The 27,544-nt window shown below is 41.9% G+C and overlaps 1 protein-coding gene across 1 annotated transcript in view; it reads right to left on the reverse strand.

The window, feature by feature from the left end:
* Itih2 (inter-alpha-trypsin inhibitor heavy chain 2) overlaps window positions 1–22,054 on the reverse strand; it is a 37,882-nt gene extending 15,828 nt beyond the window's left edge. The window contains exons 1-11 of the mRNA XM_050150461.1: window positions 21,847–22,054; window positions 20,575–20,649; window positions 19,088–19,120; window positions 17,326–17,495; window positions 13,776–13,880; window positions 9,773–9,935; window positions 7,559–7,666; window positions 6,848–6,976; window positions 5,535–5,651; window positions 3,217–3,385; window positions 2,278–2,403 (exon numbers count right to left, since the gene is read on the reverse strand). Of these exons, the coding sequence (XP_050006418.1) occupies window positions 2,278–2,403; window positions 3,217–3,385; window positions 5,535–5,651; window positions 6,848–6,976; window positions 7,559–7,666; window positions 9,773–9,935; window positions 13,776–13,880; window positions 17,326–17,495; window positions 19,088–19,120; window positions 20,575–20,649; window positions 21,847–21,930 (1,279 nt within the window). The 5' untranslated portion in view covers window positions 21,931–22,054. The remainder of the gene's footprint in view (window positions 1–2,277; window positions 2,404–3,216; window positions 3,386–5,534; window positions 5,652–6,847; window positions 6,977–7,558; window positions 7,667–9,772; window positions 9,936–13,775; window positions 13,881–17,325; window positions 17,496–19,087; window positions 19,121–20,574; window positions 20,650–21,846) is intronic.
* Window positions 22,055–27,544: the final 5,490 nt, after the last annotated feature.

Below are 27,544 nucleotides of genomic sequence, written 5' to 3' on the forward strand. Positions count from 1 at the left end.
TCACACTTGCCTGCGGGAGCTAGAGGCTGGCACTGGGTTGCCTTCTGTATCATCCTCCATCTTATTGCCTTGAGCCTGGGTCTCCCACTGAACCGGACACTTGCTGTACTGGCTAGGCAGCCTGTCCAGCAAGCTCCTGGGCACCTCCAGTCCCTGTCTCCACAACACTGATGTTACAGGGATAAAGAGCCCTGACCAGTTATTGTAAGAGCATAGGTTCTGGAGATTCAAATTCAGGTCTTTATGGTTGTGTAGTAAGTACTCGCATCCCCAAGTCATTTTTCCAGTTCCATCAAATGTATTTAAATAAAAAACCCCATTTACTTACTTTACTTTATGTGTATTAATGGTTTTGCCTGCATGCATATATGTACACTATATGTGTGCTTGGTGACTGTGGAGGTCAGAAGAGGGCACTGGGTCACTTAGAACTGGAATTAGAGATGACTGTGAGACACCATTTGGATGCTGGGAATCAAACCTCGGTTCTCTGCTAAAGCAAGTGCTCTTAACCACGGAGCCATCTCTCCAGCTCCTCAGAGGTTTTTTTTTAAGACAAAAATCAAAGTAAATGGGCACATGTAGGGTATCCTTATATGTTATGCATGTATGTATATGTATGTACATACATATAGTATATACACATATAGTACATACATATAGTACATACATATATAGTACATACATATATAGTACATACATATAGTATATATAGTACATACATATAGTATATACATATATAGTACATACATATAGTATATGTATACAGTACATACATATACATATATAGTACATACATATAGTATATACATATATAGTGCATACATATAGTATATATAGTACATACACATAGTATATACATATATAGTAATACATATAGTGTATGTATATAGTACATACATATGCATATATAGTACATACATATAGTATATACATATATAGTACATACATATACATATATAGTACATACATATAGTTTATACATATATAGTACATAAATATAGTATATACATATATAGTACATACATATACATATATATAGTACATACATATACAGATTTGTGCATAAAGTAAAACAGGAATGCGTTAATGTCTCAGGAAGCTAGTAGCTAGAGACTAACTCCAGCGCAGAAACTGAGTGATTAGGAAAGAAGAATAAGAAACAGGCATAATTTTAAAAAATATGTATTTCCTTGTATTCTTTATGATTTTATTCAAAACTTACATCTTAAAAAGCTGCAAGATGTGAATGGAGAAAATAGCAACTCTACCACAAACACGCAACAACTGCTCAGGTTGGTCTCGGTACTAAAGAAATGTTTGCTCTTCCTCCTCCTGAAATCCTGGCTGCCATTGTGATGGCTGCCTCCTATACTTTTGTTTTCTCCAGCCGTACAGCACTGGTTAGACACCAACCTCGTGCACATGACCACTCATTCTTGCTCTGCCATCTAGCATTCATTATTTCCAATACTTGTCAATATAAAGACAAACATAGAAATAATGGCTGATCATAGGAACAGGGAGATGTTGAAACTATTCTATAGATAAGAAAAAATGATTTATTTAAAGGTTGTCCAAGCCAGCAGTCATTTCTCCCATGGCAGTCGGAAGAGATGTGGAGAACAATAGAGACGACATTCCTGTGGGAACTGAGATAAATACGGGCCGTTCACCACTCCCATCTACCACCTTTCCAGACATAATGTTGAGGAAATAAATGCGTTTCCCAGCATGCACTAGCAGTTCTCTCAATACAGACTGGAGCTCAACCTTAGCTTTCTGAGCCTATTCTGTGGGGGAGAAACAGAGGCATTCAGGAGCAATGCCGAGGGGTGGATTAGCACCTGACCATGTGTGGGTGGCTTTACAGCCCCGAGGACTTTCTGTCAGGAATCGCTGTGCAAATTGACCCCCAGACACCCCTTTCTGGTTGGTAACTCTGCTGTGACAGTGTCCTTTTCTGTTTTTGCACATTTTTGTATATTTATTTCCTTTGAATTTCCTTTTATTTTTATTTTGATGCCTTTTATCATTCATTAACTCTTATTATGCAAAGGCAAATATTCTCATGTAAAGTTTTAAAAAGATTGTTTCTGGGTGCTTCTGGGATACATTCTTGCAGAATCCAGAGTTTAAAATGTTTTAGAAATGTATATATATATATACACACACATATATGTATATATATATATATGCCATCACAGTTAAGCAAATAACATTCTTAAGAAGCAACAGTGAAAACACTTGTCAATAGAAAGTTGAAACAATACTTGCCCACTGTTGGATCTCCATCAGAAACCAAAACAATCAGAGAGACTGAGTCGGGGTTCAACAATCCCAAGTTACTGGCTTCATTCAAAATGAAAATTGCTCGCAGGAGTGCCTCATTGATATTTGTGCCTGTTAAAGTAACATAATGCTTACCAAACACACACACACACACACACACACACACACACACACACACTCCGCAACTTGGATTTAGGTTCATCTTTTATAAACTACTTATGCATAATTTGCTCAATATTAAATTCATTTGATTGCTTTCCAAGTGACGAATTTCTCTATGCCCATCAAGATCTCACAATGCAGTAAATTATTTATTAAAACTATTCATTTAGAGATGAATAAGCCCCTTAAGGCATCAGTTTGTCATCTTATAAAGCAACAAACTTAGGAATCTAAATGACCTTACCAAAATGCTCTGGAAGGTACTTAAATTTTACAAATACATACATACATTACATTACATAGTTAATAAAGCCTAGAATGACTTCATAGATAGCAAAGAAGCCTAGAATTACTTGCTAAACTTTTTTTTTTTTGGTAAAATGATGGACTGTTTAAAGACATGTCTGAGCTATATTTTGTGCTCTTCCTTCTCCACAAGCAGTATTTTTTTTTTTAAATCAGTAAATGTGTTATTTAGTGCAGACTACTGCAGACTCAGCAAATACCAGTTTTGTGGAGAATAACAATTTTTTGGTTGTTGTTGTTGGAGGCAAGGTTTTACTGTGTACTCCAAGATCAAGACTGGCCTTGAGCTAACTAACTGGCCTTGGACACTGAAATTACAATTCATCTGCATCAGTCTCCTAAGTGCTAAGATTGTAAGATCTATCACAGCACTCAGCAGGGACTATGATTCTCAAGTGAATCTAGACTAGAACCTTCTGGAAGTTTCCCTGTAGACTTTAGATCAAACTCACTCACCTCCACTAGGCTGGATTTTCTCAATGTATCTCTTGGCATCTGCAATTTGTGTTTTAGATGCTGAGACTAAGTCATTTCTCCAGGTTCGAACATTATGATTGAAGTCAACCACAGAGAATTGGTCTTCGGCTCTTAGGTCATCCAATATGGTCTTCATCGCCTCTACAGTCTAGTTAAAAGAGGACCGAGAGAAGCCTCATCACATTCACCTCAAGCTGAAGGAAGCATAAGGAGTTCCCTCACGGGCTTCGCTCACCTTCAAGTACTGACTCAAGCTCAACTTACTAAAGAAACCTTTTGTCAGTCACTGCGGCCATCAGTCACATGTACTATTGGGCTTTGGGTACTCCAATCGCCTGTCTTCTTAAACACCCCAGTTTGATTAGCTCTACTTTAAGATAAGCAACATGAATTTACGTATTCCCTTGGACTGCCTAGAACAGATAGTTGCAGTAGGCACTGCACAGATAGTTGTTGAGTGAAGGAAGAGCAGAAGGAACAAAGGAACAGTCAACAATGATTTGCTTTAGAATAATGATGTTTAACTGGAGGCAACTGTTCCCTCAAGAAACAGAAGACAACATATGAAGTCACTGTGTGTGCATGCATGTGTATTTATACATGTATATGTGTATGTGTGCATGTGGAGGCCAGATGTGAACCTTGGTTGTCATTCCTCAGATGCCATCTACTGTGGTTTTTGAGACAGGGTCTTTCATTGGCCTCCCTTTTGCTGATTGTGCTGAGGTGATTGGCCTGTGAGACTCTAGAATCTGTCTGTTTCTGCCTCCCCAGTGCTGGGATTATAAACACATGCTACCAGGCTTGATTTTTTTCACATAAATGTTGGGAATCAAACTCAGCTCATCATAGGTACGAGGCAGAGATGTTAGCAATTATCCTATCCCTTTAACCCTGGTGTAATTTTTAACTGTCACAACTTGCATGGACATTGTACTATTGAGATCAAGTGGACAGAGGCCAAAGGTGCTGCTCAATATTATGAAATACGCAGAACAGCCTCCCACAGAGAAGAAGAACCATACCAGCTATCATCAGCACATTCCTGGAGGATCTATAGTGCAGTGCAAGCTCAGGTGGGCCGGGATCATTCAAGACACCAACTTCTTTTGGGTTGTTACCGAGTAGTAATTACTTAAGGTAGTAATCACTTAAAGTGGTCAAAATGGCTTCCAATGAAAGAATAGTTAGTAGATTGTTCAAATTATTTGACTTAATGGGCAAATTAAAGCATTACCTCTGGGCAGTGGTGGCACACACCTTTGATCCCAGCACTCAGGAGCCTGAAGCAGATGGATCTCTGAGTTTGAGGCCAACCTGGTCTACATAGCAAGTTCCAGGGCAGTGAGGGATTTTGATACCCTGTCTCAAAATCCACCCCAGCAACCCCCAAACACAAAACAAATAAACGAAAACCTCATTTGTTGTTTAGATTTGCTTCTATTTATCATGAATAAGCTTACGTTGATCTCTGAACTAGAAGACATGAGGCAGGATCATTACCCCAAGGAATGATTATTAAATAAAAATGATAGACCAAAGTCTGGGGAGATGGCTCTGTGGATAAAGAGCTTGCTGTGATAGTGTAAAGACTTGGGTTTGGATCACTAACACCCATGTGAAAACCAGATGTGGTGGTGTGCACACAGAACCTCAGCACCGAGGGAGCAGAGATAGGCAGAGCTTCAGGGACTCGCTGGCCGGCCAGCCTATCCTACTGTGAGAAGAGACTCTGTTTCCAAAGATAAAGTGGTGAGTGATGGAGGGAGATAGCAAAAGTTCATCTCTGGTCTTCATGTGCCCAACCTACATAGACACAGACACTCAAATGCCATAACGCGAGCACACGTGTGCACTCACACACACACACACACACACACAATAGGCATGTGTGGATTTTAAAAGTTACTTGTGACTAATGGCAATATACTAAAGCCAAACACCATACTGAGGCATGACTAGAGCGAGAAGACACTAGGTTAATATAGGACTTTTCAAACAGTGAATTAAAAAACAGCAGGAGAGGGAAAAGGAAGTAGGAAACATGGAGGTGAAAAGTTTCTTTTGCTTTTGTTTTTAACAAAGAAACATTGATTTTGGTATAAGCCCAGGGGACATGCAATAACCTCACAAAATTGGGAAGGATTGGCACCCTCAGTCTGTGAGTGTCAGTGAGTAGAGTTTCTGAGTTTTAGCCCAAAGTAGGGAGTCAGAGGGAACATTCAATTACTGCATTATCTAAAGAGAATCACAGAAGATGAGACTCTCACCTACCATCATAAGCAAAGAGTTCTTACCTGTTTCATCTTTATTCCCCACATGGAACCACTAACATCAATCACAAAAAGGATGTTTTTGGGAATTGGGTCCAGGTTCTCAGGAGCAAAGAAGTGCACAAAGTATCCATTAAACACCTGAACAATAAAGCATATGTAGGAGTCAGATGATGGCCAGTGTTTGGATGGTAGGGAGTGGAGCCTGGAGACTACAGAGGAGAGGTGGGCTACAGAGGGAAGAAGGTGTTCCCGAAGATGAAAATAAGAGCAGAGGTAGAAACTTGGCTTGTGGTCATCATTTCTTTCTGATGTCTCTTGCTCCTCTGCTCTGAGAGTCTAAGCCCTTCTCCGGGCTGCTTTCCCGCCCCACTCTGTTTCATTCTGTCCCGTTCTGCCTCACTGGTCTTTATCTCAAGCCTCTGTCCAGGCACTCTGCTAAGCAATGGTGAATCAGGCAGTCTCTGCCCTGATAGGTCCCAACTGGTGAGGATGCAGACAGCTAACAAGTGTTCTCAGCACAGCATGCTAAGTGTTATGGCTAGGAAGGAAGTCTCCAAAGAAATAGCAACCACGCTGGGCCCTGAGAGATGAGTTTAGCACAGTCTACCGTTGATGCAATTTGATTGATGCAATTTTGAGCGATCCAAGGAGAGAGTCTCAAAGGAATTGTCTGCATTTGGTTGGCCTGTGGCCATATCCATGTATGTGGGGTTGTTTTAATTAACTGTTGTTGGAAGATCCGGCCCACTATGGGCATCACTATTCCCTTGTCAGGGGGATTCTGAATTTTACAAGAGTAGAGACGTTTAGCTCAGCTCAAGCAAGCAAGTGAGTGAACATGCGCGCATCCATTTATCTCTGCTCTTAACTATAGATGTGGTGGGAATAGCAGCTCTAACTTCTTGCCATTGTGACTTCCCTGTTATGAAGGACTTTATAACCTTGTAAGCTGAATAGAAATAGACCCCCTTCTCCCCTAACTTTTTTTGGGAGGGTCAGGGAATTTTTATCAGAGTAACAAAAACAAAACTAGGACAGCATGCCATCATCCACAGACTTTTTAATGTAGGCTCTGGAGGTTGAACTCCGGGCTTCATGCTTGCATGGCAAATACTTTGCCAACTATTCAATCTCTATAGATTCTTTTATTTGTTTTCCTATGGCATAAAAGATAATTCTTGAATGCACATCAGAAAAATATGATTCTAGTCTCTTCTCTTTATCCTGAACACTTTCCTTGACAACTAGAAGTGACTTACAAGCCAAGGAGTTTGTTCAACTGCAACACGATTGGTGGCCTCAGCTGGATAGTTCCCGAGCCAGCTGGCACTCACCTCCAGTTCCCCGGCCTTCTCTTCTCTGCTGACATCATACAGCACCACCAGCTCTCCATCCACGGCAGTCTCGGTGCAGTTGGGGCATTTTCTTTGTTGTTCTACTGTGGGCTTGAAGGAGACATGTGCCTGCAAAGGATGGGACATCAGAAGCTGATCTTTGCTCCCAGATCCTGACAGCTGAGGACTTGGCAGCTGCCTCTTGTCACGCACACAGGAGAACAGCATGCGGACTGCATCCACTGGCCTAATACTTTGGGAAGTGTCAGCGCTAGAGCAGAGTGGAGCAGTCAACAAACTGCGGTGCTGTTTGTCACGTGCCAGGCCTTTAAAAAAGAGATTCAAAGACTCTGCCCCCTCCCCGAAACCGTGGCTCCCAGCTCTGAAAAGGGTCTGTGTAAGTTCTTAGAGGATACTGACCTTTTCATAGTTGTGTGTTATTGGCCATCAAGGCAAGAATAATTAAAATGAATATTTTTTTGAGTTATGAAAATTCTCTATGTGAAAGTTGAATCTAACTACTGGTCAAGTAGATGACTTGAGAAATAGAAGGTTCCAAAATGGTCAAAATGAAATTACATAACTGGAAGCGCTGCTTTATTCTTTGACCTCGGCTCAGGTCACTCTTTTTTGTTTCACTGCCCAGGGCACAGGAGAAAAAGGGCCAGGACCTAGTGCCCACTCAACTGACAACATGCAATGATTGGGTACCTTTTGGTGTCCTTTGGATATGACTGGAACGCCTTGGAAATGGCCTTCAAAAGTGTCAGGAACATGGAGATATCTCATCCCTTGAGGTTCAACAATCCACACGTTCACCTAAAAGGGGAGAGGAAATAACAGAATTAAAAGTCTTTAGAGACCTTTAAAGCAGGAAATGAAGTTACTTTTGAGCCCTCTGATGCTTTTTCTCATCTCCCAGTTTCCACAGCATGGTTCCTTGGCCATTCCGGGGAGTTCCTGGATACGACCTAATCTCGCTGCAGCAGCTATCTCCTTGCTAGCTCTCAGTACCTTTCTATAGCCTTGTTCCTCTAGGATTTATTTTCCCTGACCATGGTTTGGATGCATGACTTAGCTTCTTTTCCTGTGGCTGTGAAAAAATATGGACAAGAGCATCTTAAGGGAGCCTGAATTTGGGTTTGCTCACAGTTCAAGACCCAGACCATCACGGTGGGCCCAGACCATAATGGGCAGCAGGAGCATGGTGAAGCAGATTCCATTACACCCAATCAGGAGACAGATAGGGATGAATGCAAGCTGCTGCTCTTTAATCCAGTTCCATTTAACATCGTCCAGCATCCCCTGCTCAGGGAATGTCCCCACCCACAATTAAGATATGTCTTCCCAGTCAGTTCACATAATCAAGATAACCCTCAGCAGGCATATCCAGAGACCCTTCTCCCATGTGATTCTAGATTCTGTCAAGTTGGCACCTAACACTGCCCATCAGGACACGGCTTTAAAAGGCCTCCCAACGGTTCATATGCGGGAAGCATGGTCACTGGTATGGCACTAGCTGAAGTGGGTGGGTCTCAGGCTGGAGATGGCTCAGTGGGTTAAGCGCTTTCCCAGACAAACATGAGAATCTAAATTCTAGTCCCCATTACTCATGTCCAATCTGGGTATGTCAGCATGCACTTATAAACTCAGCACCAGGAGATGGAGACAGGAGGGGCCTGGAGGCCGCTGGCCAGGCAATGAGATTCAGGTTCAGGAAAAGATCATGCCTCGAAAAAAAAAGTGGAAAATAGTAGAAGATCCCTGATCCCTGAAGCTAACCTCTGGCCTCTGCATGCACACTCACAGGAGAGTGCACACATGAACACACCCATACATCCCCAATACACACAAACAAGAGATTGGGCCAAACAAGAGAACTGGGTATCACCCCAGAAGGGATGAATGATGGAATTGTGGTGTGAGTTAGTTCTCAAGACAAAAAAATGATATGAACGGAGGCCATATATTTTCCCTCTTCTGCATAGAGCTGGCTGCCTGTTTCTTCACCACATTAGAAGCCATCCAAGAGCCTCTCTCTCCAGGATGCCAGCACTAAGGGATTTAGATTATTGTAATTTTATTTTACGTGCACGAGTGTTTTGTGGTGTGTGTGTGTAATAGAACAGTATGAAAAACAGTATATTATTCCACTTTTAGGTTTGTTAAAACTCTTAGACTGGTTACGTTATAGGCAAAGTCGTATATTTGGCTTATGATTCTAGTGGCTGCAAGTCTCAAATCTCAAGTGGCACACCCTTTACAGATGACAGAGTAGAAGCTCACGATGCCTTCACCCTGAAGCTTTGTGAGTTGGGTGGTGGTTCCCTGAAGGGTGCATTACTCAAGCTCTGAAACCTGAATTTGAGCTTATTGGAAACAAGTCTTCAGGGATGCGACTAAGTTAAGGATCCTAAGGGGATGTCACCCTCTGCTACTCGGCTCTTTATCCAGCAAGAGTAAGGCGGAAGGAGACTTGAGATTCTTAGAGTAGGAGCAAATTGAATTAGAGTCGAAGGGCCACAGGCCAAGGACTGCCAGCACCTGCCAGATACCAGCAGCAAGAAAAATTTAAGTATTCTACACTCTCAGCTTAGAATTAAAATTTCATAAGGATTAATTCATCCTCCCAGTCTGGGGACAATTCATATGCATTCTTCCGATGCTTGTATCACCATGACAACAGATGTTTGTTGTTTTAGGTTACAGTGATAATTTGTTACAACAACCAACACACTGATGAGCGCATAAGAAAAGCTTGTGTTGGAGCCTGTAGAGAAGCGGTGTGGTTGACTCAAACCCAGAATCTTTTTAGTATACTGCATTGCCTTTCAGAGCTAAGGCCGTCAAACACCACCAATGGTAGCGGCAGCAAAAACAAAGCAGAGACGCGCACCATTGCTGAGTGTATAAACCCAGGCTCACCTCCAAGTGTTTTGCCAGCCTTCCTGGCTGCAGATGAATCTTGTGCTCATAGGACCCCAGCTTCCTCCACTTCACTTCCTGGTAATGAAGTTCAAATTGCACCTTTGCTCCAGGGGGAATGTTTACTTCGGTGTTAAAGTTCTCCATATCGAGATTTCTGCTCCTAGATGTGGGAGACCCCAACACAAGCGACACATACACATGAAGGAGTTGCAAGGTACAAAACTTAGGCAGAGTTCACATCTTTATCCTGGTTGATCACACCTGCTCAGTTGTTTGTGAGCTTGGTCCATCAGAGGAAAGGACAAGTTGGAGATAAATTTAATGAAACCAAGAGTTTTAACTTCTTCCCATATGGCCTACGTATTTATTCTTTACCTTCTCATTGATTTGAGTGTCATTGGTCAAAGGCCCATTGATGGGTATGGTTTCTGATACAGAGGTTATGTGAACTGAAATCATCACCCTCAACTTTCAGATGATACGTGAGGCTCATTGAGGTAAGGAACCTACTCAGGGTGCCCCGCAAACTAGCCAGTTGTCTAGTCTATCCTAAAGCACAGCTTAGGTGTCTCCAAAGGTAATTCTTATTCTCTATATTTCGTTCTGAGACTTACGTTGAGTTGGTTATATTTTGGGAGTTCTACAGAGGGACGAATGTCAGCATTTTATAAAGCTGAATCTGTTTCCAATATAAGCCCAGTTTATTTCCTACTAAACACTTTTGACTTATATTTATTATTATTTTTTTTACATTCTGATTGCAGTTTCCCCTCCCTCCTCTCTTCAAAGTCGCTCCTCCCACCACCCCTTTGCCCCCCCCCCATCCACTCCTCTTTTGTTTCTATTCAGAAAAAAGCAGGCGTCTCATGGATATCAGGCATGGCATATCATATTGTAGTAAGACTAAACACCTCCCCATGTATTAAGACTGGGCAAGCCAACCCAGTATGATGAATAGGGTCCCAAAAGTCAATAAAAGAATCAGAGAATACTCTTGCTCCCACTGTTTGGAGACCCACAAGAAGATCATGCTACTCAACTGTAACATATATGCAGAGGGCCTAGGTCAGTCCCATGCAGACTCCCTAGTTGTTGGTTCAGTCTCTGTGAGTTCCTATGAGCCCAGGTTAGTTGATTCTGTGGGTTTTCTTGAGATGTAAATCACTCTCAAGTCTAATATAACTCCTTTTGATGGGCTTGCTTAGAGTTTTAAAGAGGAAGCAGGAAGATTTTCCAGTGAGGTTGAATCCAGCATCAAGAATAGCAACGAATGGTGTGTGTGTATGATCTTTCTTTCTTTCTTTCTTTCTTTCTTTCTTTCTTTCTTTCTTTCTTTCTTTCTTTCTTTCTTGAGACAAGGTCTCACTGTATAGCCCTGCCTAACTTGGAAGTCACTATGTAGACCAGGATGGTCTTGAACTCACAGAAACCCACCTGCCTCTGGCTGTGGAGTTCTGGGATTAAAGATGTGTGGCCCCACACCTAGGTGGATGGCTTTTAAAGTTAAATATTAAACTAGTAGAGGTAGGACTGTGCATAATCAGCCAATTTGGGGTCCGGGAAGTAGTATAGGATAGTCAATAGTGGAAGAAAAAGCTGAATATGCCTGCTACAAACTTTCTAGGTAGAACACACCGAAAGAAGTCATGTTATACAAGAAGCGGATGTTAAGTTCCAAGTCTCCCAATATTTATCTAATGCCCAGAAAAGATGCTGTTCCAAAGCCATCTGTGGAATGAACAAGTGAATGGCATCTGAGTGATAATGAGCGTGGAAGGAAAGCTGGGTCCATGGTGGTGCACGACTGTGATCCCAGAGCTTAGAAGGTTGAGACAGGAGGAGTTTGAGTCTGAGGCTAAGCTGGGTTACACACGTAAAACAACATAAGAAAGATGGCACAAAGATTTGCGAAGGTTCAAGGATGATTGACACACAGCGGTACTAGAGATAACCCATCTGCCTGGGTTTTTTCTCTCTCTGTCCTGCACATGGCTGAATTCTGTGGATCTGGTTGGGCTCAGCTGAACTATTAGTCTCCCCTGAGCATTTTATTGATCTCTCCACAGAAGGGCACACTAGGTAGTCAGATCCCCCTGGGTCGATTAGCACTCGCCCACGATAGCCACGTGGTGGCCACTGCTTCCTGTCTGGGTGCTGTGTGACTGCCAGGGCTTGTCTTTATGCTGCCTTTCCTAGAACTGGGTGCAGAGTTGGCATCCAATGTATTCTGCTAATGAAAGAGAGCTACACGCATGAAATGAAGGGCACTTCCACTGCAGGTAAGCTTTGTGATGGAGAAGAGGAGGCAACGAGGAAGAAACATGGCGGCATTTAGCAGAAGATGAGGTTTGTGGTATGAGGAGTAAATGAAGAGTTCCTTGAAGCTTTGGGTTGAAACGTTTGCTTGCTTTTATTTATAAATTTACACATTTTTCCTGTATGTGTGTATCTAAGTATGTATGTATATTCATATGTATGAAGGTAAATGTGTTTGTGTGTACCAAGTATAGTCTCAGGTGTGTGTTTTAAAGATTTTTAGAAAAGTGATGTGAGTGTGTATGTCTGGTGGGGATGGATACACACACACAAACACACACGCACATGCGCGCGCACACACACACACATATATATATATATGCTCGGACATACAGATGCCTGATGCCTGTTCTAGCCAGAAGAGGGCATCATATCCCCTAGAGATGGAGTTACAGGGAATCAGGGACTTGTGAGCCACTCAACGTGAATGTTGAGATCAAACTTGGGTCTCTAGCAGAGCAGCAAGTGCTCCTAACCTCCGATTCATCCTCCAGCTGTTCAGTTATTGTTCTTTAGTAAAGCCATCCACTCACCAGGTAAGGTCTTTCATTGACTTAGATCTTAGCAATTGGGATAGGGTGGCTGGCTAGCGAGCCACAGGAGTCTACCTGCCTCTGCCTCCCTTGCACTGAGATTGCAAGTGTGTGTCATCCCTTCGTCTTTTTTTGTAGAGGTTCCAGGGGATTGAACTCAGGTTTTTGTGTTTGTAAGGCAAGAACTTTACTAACTATGCTATTTCCTCTGATCCTGAAGGTGGGTCACATATAAGGTACAAAAGAGGAACACAACAGGATTTATGGTTTGTGATTAATGCTTTAAATGCCATAGCCCATAAAAATAAAGCAGAATAAATCATTAAAAATTAGTTCCAAGGCTTTCCTTTGGATATGCTCTAGTTTATATGTGTTAGTGTTTTACCTGTATGTGAGTCTGCATACCGTGAGTGTATAGTGCCTGTGCAGACCAGAAGAGAGAGTTGGATCCCCTAGACCTGGAGGGATTTTTTTATTTTTAAATATTTTTTATTGATTTTTTATTGAGCTCTACATTTTTCTCTGCTCCCCTCCCTGCCACTTCCTTCCCCTTCATCCCTCTCCCAGGGTCCCCATGCTCCTAATTTACTCAGGAGATCTTGTCTTTTTCTACTTCCCATGTAAATTAGATACATGTATGTGTCTCTTAGAGTCCTCATTGTTTAGACCTGGAGTTTTTAATGGTTATGGGTGGTCATGTGAGTGCTCAAACCTGGGTTCTCTGAAAGAGTATCCAGTGTTCTTAACCCTAGGCCCCTGTTTATATTTTTTTTAACAAGATGACTAGTAAAGTATTTTTATAGTTCATATCTTTGCACTTTTGGGGGTGTAAGGTGTTTATTTAAAGAAGATCCATTTACTTACAAGTCATATAAAAACATATATAAACAGCCTGGTCTACAAGAGCTAGTTCCAGGACAGGCAACAAAAGCTACAGAGAAACCCTGTCTTGAAATCCATATATATAAACAATCTATGCAAAACTTTCAAACTCCATTGATAGAAAAGAGGTTTTTATGGAAACAGACATTGAGACGCTAAATTCTATTATCACACTAGGAGTTGGCCGTCTTCCTAGGCTCCGAGGCCCTCTGGAGCCTGGTGTGCCCTCGGAGGAATGGGCAGGAGGAAAGCAGATACTTAGCCCTTACCTCACCCATCCGGCCGTCTTGCCTTTTGCTCTTGCCTGTGAATAAAGAGCTCGGCCCACAGTTTTCTCCCTGATGGTGCTCGTAAATGTCATACCATTCACGGTCCTAGAACAGATGGAAGTCAATAGTGGGCCACGTTAGTAGTCTTAGGGAAGTAACAATGAACAAGCCATCAGTTAGACTTCACGAACCAGGGCAATGATCATTTTGAATTTGCAGGAAAGAAGAAGAGTGACCTTGGATAATATATAGACAGAGCTCTCTGACTGTGATTTGAGAGAAGTTAAATTGGGTTCCAGTCCCCCAGACTTCTCTCATGTGCTACTATGCGTTTAAACTTTTCCGTATTCAAATCAAGGCACAGGGGTGTGGATGTGCCCTTTGAATGTGGCCGGTGCTGGGAGAGGTGGCTGCATTTCCATTTCTTTTATCAGACCATTCTTTGGAGAGTTAAAAATTAAACATAGTCTGGTCCAAAATAATGAAGGTGTCCCAACAAAACTGGTAGATTGAATTCTCGCTCCTGGTGAAGTGGTTTTAGAAAGCGGGGACTTTAGTAAGTAATTAGGTCATGAGAGAGGGGCCCTCACAAGTAGGATGAGGTCTTACAAAAGAAGTTTAAGCTCTCTTTGTCCTTCCCACCATGTGAAGGCAGAAAAAAGAAAAACATTGAGGAACCAGAAAGTGAGATTGCACCAGACACTGAATCTTGATCTTGGGTTTTCCAGCCTCCTGAACTATAATATATATACATATACATATACACACATATATAGTTCACATCCACCCAGCCTGTAGTACTTAGTTTTGGCAGCACCAACCAATTATGACAGGGTGTGATGTCGTCCTGGAAGGATGGAAAAGAACGCGGAAAGATGGAGGAGAGCCCAGGTGAATACCCTTAAAAGTTTCTGTTTATCTCCCTTGGGGATTCCTTGCTTTCTTTTTGTGTCTTTGACTCTGTCCATCTTATTCAGTTGGGTTATACTCAATTCTCACCAAGTAATGGTGTTTGGAGGAATAGAATTCTATAATTTTAGCTTGATGGTCCTTAAATGGGATCGCCTCCCTGAAGAAAACATTTAGAAGTAGGTGGAGAAGTTTCTGGTGGCCATGGTGACTGGCAAGGGCCACTGGCACTTATGGAAAACCACCAGAATGCTAGATATGCTTTAACAAGGGGACGACATCTCTGAAGAGCTTTTCTTCCCAAGTGCTAATAAGTATACAGGTTGGAGAAACATTTCAAGGCTTTAACTATCAAGCGACAGAAATTAGACACAAGGAGACAAGTGACTTACGCAAGCTAGTCAGACAGGAATGAAAACCAAGTCCGGTGTCCAGACTCAGTGTTGAACAAATCTCAGAGACACAGTCATCTTCCCCAGTGATACATTGGGATCTTTTTTTAAAGATATATTTATTTATGTATATAGTGTTCTGCCTGCGTGTATGCCTGCACAGCAGAAGAGGGCGCCAGATCTCATTACAGATGGTTGTGAGCCACCATGCAGTTGCTGGGAATTGAACTCAATCTCTGGAAGAGCAGGCAGTGCTCTTAATCTCTGAGCTATCTCTCTCCAGCTCCGCATTTGGGATCTTGATTAAAGGTAGAAAAATATTTTGGCTGATCCTAAGGTTGACATAACCCTTTCTGTCTTATACAGTCTATAAATTCAACCCAAGTAAAGGCAAACCAAAATAAGTGCACATTTCATGGTGTTGTCTTTTGTTACCTTAAGAGGGGAGAGAAAGAAAATGGATGAATTAAAACTGAACCCAAACACCTAGAATAAGCCCTAATTTTGTGGTTTATTGAAATAGTTTAAAATGCCATTTATATACATGGTGCCACACAGCAGCACTATAGAAAACTTACTCTTCCCTTTTACTTTCTAGGAAGAACTAACTGAAATTGTTCTAGAAGCCAGGCATTAATGCCAGCACTAGGAAACAGAGATGGGTGAGGGCAGGACAAGATTTATAGAGATACTCTATCAAAAAATGTAAAACTTAAAGGTAATTTAAAAGATGCCAGTCTGCAAATTACTTTTTCACATATTTAATTTTTTCCACTTTAGAAAATATAGTTAAGACAGGAAGTGTTGAGATGGCTCAGTGGGTGAAAGCACCAAGTCTGATGACCTGAGTTTGATTCCCAGAACGCACATAGTAGAAAACAGCTGACTCCCACAAATTGTCCTCTGACACACATGAATTTGCGGAGGCATGGACATGTGCACACACACACACTCACATAGACATGTGCATGAACACACTCACTCACACACACACTCACATAGACATGAGTGCACATATACTCTCTCACATACACACACATGAACACATACAGTGAATAATAGATAAAATTTAAAAATTCAAAAAAAGGATATATAGTTGACATGAATCTACAGGTTGTTGTTTTGTTTGACAAATACCAATAATTGTCTAGGTGTATGAAAGAAAAAAAGCAAACAAGAAGTAATCCAACCTAAGGTCTTAATAAAGAAAAAAAATTCTGAGATTGTATCCAATGTACAGTGTTCCAGGCAGTTCATTATGAATATCAGGCTAATCTTAGTTCATCCTTCCTCACTTGCTTCCCACCTCAATTATGTGGAAGCCAATCTCAGACGTCATATCATTTCACCCATAATCACTTCAATATCCACTTTGTAGTGGAGCTTTAAAGCTTCTATGTGAGTAACAGGGTCATTGGGTAGAAAATGGAAACATTTTAAATGAAGCATAAGAAATAATTCTAACAGAGCTGTCAACCATTGAGTTGATTGCCCCGGGAAGCAATGGGTTTATGATTAAAAGTCAAATCTAGCCTTTATAACCCGCTCGTTAGAGATGTCATAGAGAAATCCAGACGCTGGATATGAGCCTGGGTTTAATTGCTGGTTCTCAACTCCTTCCTCCCAAAGAAATGTGTGGTACACAGAGCTGTCCTATTACAAATACACTCAAGTGGCTTCCTGTAAGAGTCATGTGTTTCTCTCTCAAAGGAATCACATACGAATATAAGTAGAAAGTGGCTAACATAGGGAGAGCCTTACATCTGCTTCAGTATGTGCTAGAGGGGCCTGAGGATGGCACTGTTGCTAAAGTGCTTGCTGCACAAATATGAGATCAGTACTCTGCACCTACATAAAGACGGGGCGTGGTGACACATGCTTGTCATCCTAGCACTGGTGATACAAAAACCAGAGGATTTCTGGAGCTTGCTGGTCAGTTAGGCTAGCCTACTTGGTGAGTTCCAGGCCAGTGAGGAATCTTGCCTCAAATAAAAGAACAGTGCTGGAGGCAAGGCTCCCAAGGTTGGCCTCTGCCCACCACCCATGAATATGCATATGCAACTCCATACACACACATACCACATACACACATGAAGGCAGCCCATCCCATAGTGCCACAAAGTTGAACCATAGCTTTGAGTGTAAGAACCATCAGAGCCGTGTACCCCTAAGGTCCATTACAGCAGAAGAGCTTTTGATGCCAAGACAGAGAAGCATCTGATCCCTGGTTCTACATAGCTGTTACTCACATGGTGAAGTTGGAGATAAAGGCTCCCTTGGGGATCTGAACATCAAACACGACATTTTGGGACTGTGGGGAATTATTCACCAGTTTGCTCTGGATCATAGTGGTGGCCATCCGAGAGGTAATAGTGGATTGGACTTTGTAGCTGTAAAGAGTTACTTGATCAACATCGTCCTGAAATTAGCAAGAACATATAACTGTAGTAACAAAGCCTCACATGAAATGCACATATATGTGATCTTCTGAGTGCTCTATTTTACTTGTTATGAACAATTCCAGGGTAATAGATAAATGCACAGCTCAGGCAGCATTAAGCAATCGTCTAACTCCTTGAGATACCCACAGAAAGAGACGAACCATTGTTGCGATGTGTCTCCTCCTGTCTCTCCTTTCCCTACCTCTCCCTATCTTTCCCCTCCTTTCTTCCTTCCACACTTCTTTCCCTTATTTCCACCACCTTTGAATCTGAGTAGAAAATGGATGTGGGAAGAAAGATGGACAGAAAGAACTCAGGAAGTAATTTCTAAGGCAGAGCCGCAATTAGTAAGAGGAGGTGGGGCTCTGACTGTGTCTTCAGCGTGAAATGCAAGCAGGGGTGCTGTTGCATGAGTTATATGCGCAATCCCCAAACTCCACATTGCCAGGTGTATCCTTCAGTCTCATTCATTTCTATTACACCTTCTGCCCATGCTAAGGGAACACTGAGGCTGCACGCAGTGAACACAATTGTCCTGCACTGGGCATTTTGATTTAATTATTTGTTTAATAATACCTTGGACCTCTTTTTCCCTCCTCTATGGTGAAAGTAGCCCCAGCTTAAGTAAACAAAACAAGGGCTGGAGAGATGGCTCAGAGGTTAAGAGCACTGCCTGCTCTTCCAAAGGTCCTGAGTTCAATTCCCAGCAACCACATGGTGGCTCACAACCATCTGTAATGAGGTCTGGTGCCCTCTTCTGGCCTGTAGGCATACATGCAGACAGAATATTGTATACATAATAAATTAAAAAAAAAAAGATTCACTGTAAAAAAAAAGTAAACAAAACAAAACAGTGGTGATCACAGGCCAGGTATAAACAATATTTCCTTTAGGATGTTCTTGAGAGCTGCAAGCTCCGTCAGATCTGTTAGATTTTGCTCTTTCTTCCCCCAAGATTTGCCTACATCACTATTAGGTCTTATCCCTCAGATTTTGTTTTCCAAGATTGATGATTTCAACTCGTTAACCCCCAGCCTACTTTAAGCTAAGATAAAAATCCAGGCTGACTTATTTACCCTTCCCCTGTTTCATGGGGAAGCCCTCGATTCAGAAAAGGAAGCCAACACAAACCGCTTCCTTTGGGTGTTCTCTTGTGACAGAAAGGGCCACCCTGGACCTTACAGGAACTTGAGCCATGCTGCCCGAGAGTGGTTTCCATAGCCACTCTTTGACTTGCTATGGCTATCAGACATCATAGTTTTAAACCAAAGGTATGAAGTCAGGATTAAATACATATTGTTGGGCGAAAGCTATCTCATTAGTAAAACATGATTAGATGGGAAAAACCATTTCAGCCCTCAAGGCCGCCTGCCCGGTCTGCAAGCCCTGCACTCGTCAGAGCCGAGCTTCAGAGGTACTTCCAAACAGAGTTAGGCAAGGCAAAGGTTCAAAAGTCAGGTCAACACTTCCAGGGACGGAGACAAAGGAGACACCTAGATTGATTTCCAGGTAATGACTAACAGAAAAATCGCTCACACCCCAATCCATGACACAACGGAAGGCAACTTACCGTCTTCTCCCCTGACTCTTCAGGAAGGCTTCTCTGTGGGAGGAAGTCAGAGAGACAGTCATTCTTCAGCTACTCGAGGTTTACTACCTCAAGGCCACATCCCATGTTCTCAGTCAGAGAGTTACGTTCCTTCCATACCGTGGTATAAGTCATTCACTGGCCTCAAGATGTAAATATGTAGTATGGAAAATGATTTTCCTGCCTGTGAGCTTCTCTGAGCCACAGTCTCAGACATTTTTGTTGGGATATATGCTGCTCTATGAGGGTCAGGCCAAAGCTTTGGAAGAACTTTCTCCATGAGCTTTTCTGACTCTCCAGTTAGCTTCTTTTACCATTTACGTAGCATGATACACTTGCCGTTCAGAGCACTTACCTTGCTCATATCGATTAGCCCTATGTGTGGAAGTGGTTAAGATCTATCTGCCTCTTCCTTTTAGACTAAGCTACATGGGAGCAGTGACTTCAATGTGTTTCCTACACTGTTAGCCCTGGAACCACACACAGTGAATGATACCTTGAAGATTCTATGCCTTCAATTACCCCCTGTGTTAGAAGACTAGCCACATGAGTACAGGTCCCATGAGCACAGACAAAGGGCCCCCCTTACCTTTGAAAGGTAAGCAGTTTAAGGGTTATGGGAAAACTATTGTCTGAGGCTTAGAAAGTAAGTCAGTTGCTATATATGAGCTAATTTGGGGTGGGCTGATCTTTTAGCGGGTGCTATGTGACACAGATCAAGGATCGCTTTTTGAGGTTTTTGTTTATTTGTCTTTGAGACTCTCTATCCTAGAATTTACCACGCAGCTCAAGGTGGCCTCAACTTTGTAGCAACCCTTTTGCCCCAGCCTCCTGAGCACCGTAATTATGTGACCTACAATACCCAACTCTTTTAGAGTTTTGATACGGGGTTTAACAACTAAATTTTCTCTCCCCAGGCTAAGTAAAAACCCTGACACAGGTCCTGCCTATTGGGTTTTTAATATTATTGATCTGTAAAAAGTTGGACTTTAGAAAGTCAAACATTCATACCCAGACAAAACCAGTCACTTCTCGGTTTAGTGTTATTTCCGTAAATAACCTCCTTTCTCAGTGTATGGGCTCTTGGTGGGAGAAGTCAAACCTCTGCTGGCATGGCAGAGCACCCCTTCCCCACAAATTAGGAGATTTTCTGTGTCTCCTTGGCAGCTTCCAGGATATGGCCTCAAGCCTGTCTAGTTCTCTGGACCAAAGTGCTCTCCCTTTGACTAAATGGCCAGAGGAAAGAGGATGTGTGGCTTTACTGTGTGTCCTTCATAGGTAGAAACTTCTGGAAAACAATGTGAAAGTCTCTTTGTACCTCAGCTTGACAACATTCCACAAGAGTGCAACAATACTGGCCTTTTCTCTGTTAGAAAAACACCCAAATTATTGATAAAACAGAGTCATCTTTGACCTCTTCTCCCATCATGCTCTCTTTCACTTATTTTTGCCATTTGAGTTTACTATACCTGATATCTTCCGTTCTCTTGCACAAATGGAAATTTGCCTGGGGCCAGTTTCACAAGATCATCATATTCTGCGAACTTAAAAACAGTTGAACATGTTCATATCTTTTAAAAAATTATCTACAGGAAAAGAGGCAGCCTACACTCATGACATTATTTTGTATTCTTTCCTCTGTCCTTGGAGGTCTTATTTTTAATATAATAATTTCTTCAATATGTACATTTCCTAGTTAGGTCTCAGAAATAAGTAAACGGAAATGAACTATGTCAAATTTGTTGGGTGTAAGAATTCGACTTTGAGCAGGCCTGAAGATGGCAGGACAGACAACGTCATCTAATGATAAAAGATGCCTGCATAAAGCACTTGGGTGGAGTAAGGGGACGTCAATCACGTGAGACTGGACAGATGCAGGTATGAAAAGAAGGCTGCCTAGAAATTACTGAAAAAGCACAAACGTATCTGGGTGTTTAGCTTCAATCTGAGATTTCTGACGTGCTCTTGTGGTTTTCAGAGTGTTGGAAAATATGAGAGTTTCTAAGCAGAGTGATTTTCTCCTCCTGAAAACACACTATTTTTTTTCCTCTGCTATTTTTGTGTGCAGTTCACTCCCTGGGATTTTCTAGAATAATCCTGTAGTAATACATTTTTCTCTGCCAGCACAGAAGTAGCTGATATTGTGTGATATTTAGAATGGCTCAGTTCAAGATCTCTCCTACACTGACTGGGGTGGCAGAAGGTCTCAAGAGGAGACCTGAAACCCCTGGGAGTCGTTCCTGTATTTTTCCAGTTGTGTTACCACCTTCTTTTATCAGAATATTTAAAATGTCCTATTAAAAAATTACTGTTTGCTTAGGTATAAAAGGCAATGACGCTTTGAGAACGGCTGAGTAAAAGAGTATTTCTATATAACAATACCAGCAATGACAAGTAGTACTAGTTCATGTGCTGTGCCCGGTAGTTTATATACATCTCTTAATCCTCAGGGCAACCCTTTGGCGTAGGTCTGTTGTTACACACATTTTTATATAAAAAGTGAGCAACTATGCTCCATTTATGCGACACCGGGATATCTGACCACTGAACTTGACTTAAATTTCAGGCAAAAACCTGATAATGTCTTAAGAGGTAACTACATCTCATAATTATAAAGTCTGATGAATGTTCCCCTCAGTTTATGTTCTACACAGAACAAGTTCACTGAATATAAACAGCATTCAGCTTTTTGCAGCCCATTTGTAAAGGCCAATAGCTAGGAGTCCCACAGAAGTACTTACCTCAGAGTAGCCGTTTATGGGGATTTCGAAGGCTTGTTCCTCCAGAAGAAAGAGCCAGATGAGAAGGCCTGCGAGTCGCTGCATTTTGCTGGGCAGCTGTGCCAAGCTCTCCAGGGCAGATGGTCTGGGGAGAATTCCCCCTCCCCTGAATCAAAATCACAGCAACTTGATTCTGTCCGTTTTAAAAAGAAGAAAGCGCTCTAACTTTGCTCAAATTCAGGACAAATATTTGCTCTGGAGCTGAAACTTGAGCTGTGGGGGTGGAAGGTACAGTGGGGGTTATTTAAACACCAAAGCCAGGAGCAATCCCTGGGCTGCAGGAGTGAGTCAGGGTCAGACCCTGGGTTAGATGGTTGTGCACCCTCCCTTGATTTTAATTTATCTTAAAAATCAGACAGACCTGAAAATAATTATCAGCCTCTCTAGAGGGCCACGTAAGGAATTGCACTAGGGAATAAACCCAGAAGGAAGAGCTAAACTGGAGATAAAATTATTTCGTTTAAATGAGAGCAGGAAGTCTGGAGAGATGGTTTGGAGGTTAGGAGCACTTGCTGTTCTTGCAGAGAATCCAGGTTTGATTCCCAGCATACACATGGTGGCACATATACGTACATGCAAGCAAAATACTCAGACACCTAAAATAAATAAGCTTGAAAAAAAAAAAAGAGAGCAAGAGGCATTTAGAAAAAGCAAGAGAAGAAATACAGCGATTTTCTGGGATGAGAATTCACGATTCCCGTTTCCCCCCTCTCATTTTGATAATTGAGTACTCGCTACACATGATGATTAGGGGAAGGATGCCCGGGTATCCTTCTTCAGGGAGGATGCTCATCAACGGAAGTGTTCCCTCCTGCCCCTCGCCTATGCTGGCTTAAGTGGTCCCATCATTCTGGTGACACATGCAGTGAAAATACCAACTATGAATTATAAAATTGTGACTGTGCTATTACAACACCAATACAAAGTTCTGGGAAATGATTCAGAGAAAACTGTGTGAAAAATCTATGTCTTTGAAAGATGAACAACAAGCATATGACAAATAAAGGAGAAATGCTAAGCAAATAGCTAAGACAGTTAACGAATTAGTTCATATACTGTAAACATTAGTGGAGGCTTTATTGTGTGTATTGGGTACCAAATACATAAAAGAAAGCATGGGGGACTGGAGAGATGGCTCAGCGGTTAAGATCACTGGCTGCTCTTCCAAAGGTCCTGAGTTCAATTCCCAGCAATGACAGGGTTGCTCACAGGCATCTGTAATGAGATCTGGTGCCCTCTTCTGGATATACATAATAAATAAATGAATCTTCTAAAAAAAGCAAGCATGGGAATCATCCTGGAGTCGCTCATTGCAATAGTGGAGGAGGGTAGAAAGCACACTAGAAAGGGGGACAAACTAGAAGGCCAAGTCCAATGCAAAGATGGGACCTACTGACTGGAGGAGAGCAGACCCTCCACAGAGAAGGTGAGGCTTTATCAGCTGGGTCTACAAAGATGGGAGTGGTTGCTCCTGGCTCACTGGGGACAAATAACCAAGACATCATGGTGACTAGAGTATTGTCCATGTGGTGGGCTTATACCCACCTTATGCCTTTTTCTTTGCAGTAGTAGTTACCATTCTATCTTCCTAGGTCATACCTGCTTTACCACTTGCTCGTTGTGGAAGAAGCAGCATCTCCCATTGCTGAATTGTGTCCTTTGCAAATCCACATGGCTTCACACCTACTGTAGATGTGTTTAGAGTAAAGAAGCAATCACAACTAAACGATGTTAGAAGAGTGAGGACCCCGATCCAGTAGGAGTAGTGTCATTATAAGTCTCCCTCTAAAGACTCAACAAGAAAGCGGCCATGCACAGATCAAGAAGATACCCTCATGGAAAGCAATTGAATGGTACCTTGATCTCCGATATCCATCCTTTAGAACTTTAAGAAGTAAATTTTTATTATTTGATCTGCTCAACTAGTAGTATTTTTTAAATTATAATAGCTTGAGCCGGGACACTAACCTCCTCTATATCATAGACTTTTGGAGCACTAAATATAACCATGTATTTAGAATACTTGGCACTGGGGTTGGAGAGGGGCTCACTCAGTGGCTAAGAGCACTTGGGGCTCTTTCAGAGGACTCGAGTTGATTCCTAACATCCACAGCAAGCTACTCACAACCAGTTTCAGGGGGGTCCAACCCCTTCGATCTCTGTGGACATCTGCACTCTCTTTCATATAGACCTGTCCCACACATAATTAAAGCTAATATGAGTGAATAAATAAAAAATCCTAGGCGGGTGGTGGTGGCGCACGCCTTTAATCACAGCACTCGGGAGGCAGAGGCAGGCGGATCTCTGTGAGTTCGAGGCCAGCCTGGTCTACAAGAGCTAGTTCCAGGACAGGAACCAAAAAGCTACGGAGAAACCTTGTCTCAAAAAAAAAAATCTTAGGCTGGAGAGATGGCTCAGCCGTTAAAGGCTAGGCTCACAACCATAAATATAAAAAAAAAAATCTTGGCAAATGCTAAATGCTCAATAAGTAACATTTACAAATTATGTTTCTACAAAGGAATGCAGATTTTTTTGTAAAAACATTTGGATATACAGAAATAGAGCTTAGTAATTATTATCTCTCCTTATCCATAAAACTACTTTTCTGTTCTAGATAACTAAAGTAAACTTTAGCTCAGTGCCTGGCATTCTTTTCCTGCACATTGTACAGAGAATAAAGACTTGTTCAATTTATTTTTTATCATAGATTATTTTGTTATATTGCTACCCCTTTCTTCTTTTTTGTTTCTTCTAAACAGGTAAACCATGCATAGACACTTGATATCTCTCTGATTTTGCTCATTGGTGAGCATATGACATTATTTCCTCACTGTAGAACAGGGGGACCTGTACACTGAGGACACTTTATGTGTCGTTCACCTAACAGAATTTTATTTTCCTTGTTCCAAAACAAAGACCCTTGGATGCATATTATAATTAAGCAACTTTTGCTCTGAGGAGAATTATCATCCAGGGGAAGCTGTCCTTTGTAGGGAAACTCCAGGCCTATGGTAGTGTCTGGTAGCTCCCTGACCATTTAAAACCTGACTCCCATGAAATATGAGTGACATTTATCTCTATTTCTCTAATTAGTTTTCTCTTAAGCCCCGGAAACTACATAACAGTGTATCTGCTGGGAAACTCAAGTCCAGCGGGAGAGAGAACATTGATCTTCCCTACCCGCTCTAGAATGGGCCAAGTGAGCTCACATCCAGTCCTCGTGGGAAAGAAATTCTCCACTGAGAAAACTATTTGGGCCAAGTTAGGCCCAATGGCACAGTGCCCATAAACAATTATGATTTTTCAATATTCTAGTCCCTCTCATTCATCATCTCATCTTCACTGGCTATGAATTGATACTCAGAATTATCTCAGAAGAAACCAAATTTGGGGCAGTCTGGGTCCCTCTTCCCTTCTCCTGCTGCCAACTTGTCTCCAAATGCCAAAGTCTCCAGGAAAAACAGTCTGTTTGCTCTATCTTTATGTTTGGAAGTGTCTCGATTCTAACCAGGAAGGGCATGTGTGCTTAGGTCACTGGGTCCTGAACCTGTGACCCTTCCCCTCCCCTTCCAGGTCCAGGCAGTGATAATGCAGTGAACTGAAGCTACCCACTGTTGCAAGTGTTCATGGTTTACAAGACAAAAATCAGTATTATGAAGACCATGAGAATATTCACTTTCATGTGTATGAAAATCAGCAGTAAATTCACAAGAAAAAAATCACACTATTTCATGACATTTGAATGAGGTAATAATTGAGCGAGTACTCATTGAGAGTTCTGAGAAATATCAGAGAGAAACTTAACAGAGAAATAAGAGAACTAACAGATGTCACTACTCAAATGGACCTAGTAGACATCTATGAAACATTTCATTCCAACAATCAGCCACCGTAAGTCAATTACAGCAGGCTTAGGCATTCTTCCTGGGGTGTCTGGATGTTTCTGGAAAGGTAGGGAGCATATCCAGAAGCTGGATCACCCTGGTATCAGTATCAATCTGCTGGTCAAGAGCACCTTCCTGTGTTATATCAGGTAGGTCTCTCTCCAAGGTGTAAAAAGTGGAAGGAGTATACTTGGATGTCTGGGACATGGGGATGATAGAGTTCATTCGAGTGGATCCTCTAAAAGTTGATGAAGTGCGACTCAAAGTGATTGTCATTTGGTCAGAGCCATTGTAGGCAGCAAATAGAGAAGAACCAGAATGAAGGGCACAGTACAGTGGTGGCAGCAGGTCTCAATACGCAGTCTGGCTCCAGGTCCTCATTACCCATCACATGGGCAGCCTGCCTCTCTGAGTCACTAGTACCTTCATGCTGGGGCAAGGTGTACAGGTCAAAGCCCAGAGGCCTCAACCCTACACAAAGAATGATAGGCAACCAAAGAAAGCTGGGAGGAAAGAGTGGGAGAGGTAGCTGTCCCCAGGGAAGAGCAGCCCTGGAAATATATGTAAAAATAACATTATATTAATGAGCAAGACATGTGCATATATGCATGCAATAACAATTAACGAAGAAAGAGGCCATGCATTTGAAGAAGAGTGGAGAGAGATATATGGGAGGGTTTGGAGGGAAAAAAGAGAAGGAGGAAGAAAGTTGTAATTATACCATAATCTCAAAATAAAAATAAATAAAATCAAAAGCTGAAGGGGAACTATTTGAGGAGGGAGGAAAGAGACTAGTGAATGGGGGCAGAGAGTGATGGGGGTAAATATAAGTAATGTATAAGGCTATGAATATATGAAATATATGAAATGTTACAAAGGAATTAGTACTAGTAGAGAGCAGTGTTGGAAGTCTGCAAGAAGGAATGAATTGTGGTTTGTGAAGATCTTAACAAAATGCACTTTTAAAACCAAAACAAGGATCTGGGTTCAAATTTCAAAGTCCACAGAAAAAGCAGAAGACAGCTACAGGCTTCTGCAATCCCAGTACCGGGGAGGCAGAGACAGGCAGATTCCTGAAATGCATCATCCAGCTAGCTTAGCCGACTCAATGACCTTTAACTTCACAGAAAGATTGTCTCAAAAGTAAATAACTAAAGAATAATGAAGGAGGGATTGATCTTGGGCACCATGTACACACTGTGTTTGAAACATACAGGACAGAATGAATTAAAATAAGAGACTGACAGTCCAGCAAAGATGGTTTAATGCCACTCAGTAGCTTATTTGGCTTGTTTTTCCTTGGAACACAAACATCAGACAGTAAGGAATAGAGCGTGCAATGGGAGACACGAACCAAGAGAAATACAGAGCTAGCAAGGTTGTGCTAATGTAGTTTAAATAATTCATTCCTCACGCTGGTGTACTGAGAGAAGTTTTAGGTTGAACGAGATTCTAAGCTATCACTATTAGATCACCTCACTATTCAAAAAGGATTTGAATACATTTTGCTTATAAAATAAAACAAAGGGTCAGCAAATTTCAGGCTTGGGAGCTTGAAGTGGGCTTATCTAAAATAATATATAAGAAACAATCTAAAAATGCTAAGTAGTTCTTAAAAAGAAGCCAATGTGCATGTGTGTGTGTGCATGCATGTGTGGTGCGTACACGCGTGCACACATGTAGAATGTGCCTGGGGTTCACTCGATATGGAGTGGAGAGGAGGTTAGAACTCACACTGCAGAGAGGATCAGTGTGAGGTTGGAGGCTGTGTTAGT

The sequence above is a fragment of the Alexandromys fortis genome, unplaced genomic scaffold (genome assembly GCF_014885135.2).
Source record: "Alexandromys fortis isolate MF-2015 unplaced genomic scaffold, M_Fortis_MF-2015_v1.1 scaffold_69, whole genome shotgun sequence".
Taxonomy (NCBI): Eukaryota; Metazoa; Chordata; class Mammalia; order Rodentia; family Cricetidae; genus Alexandromys; species Alexandromys fortis.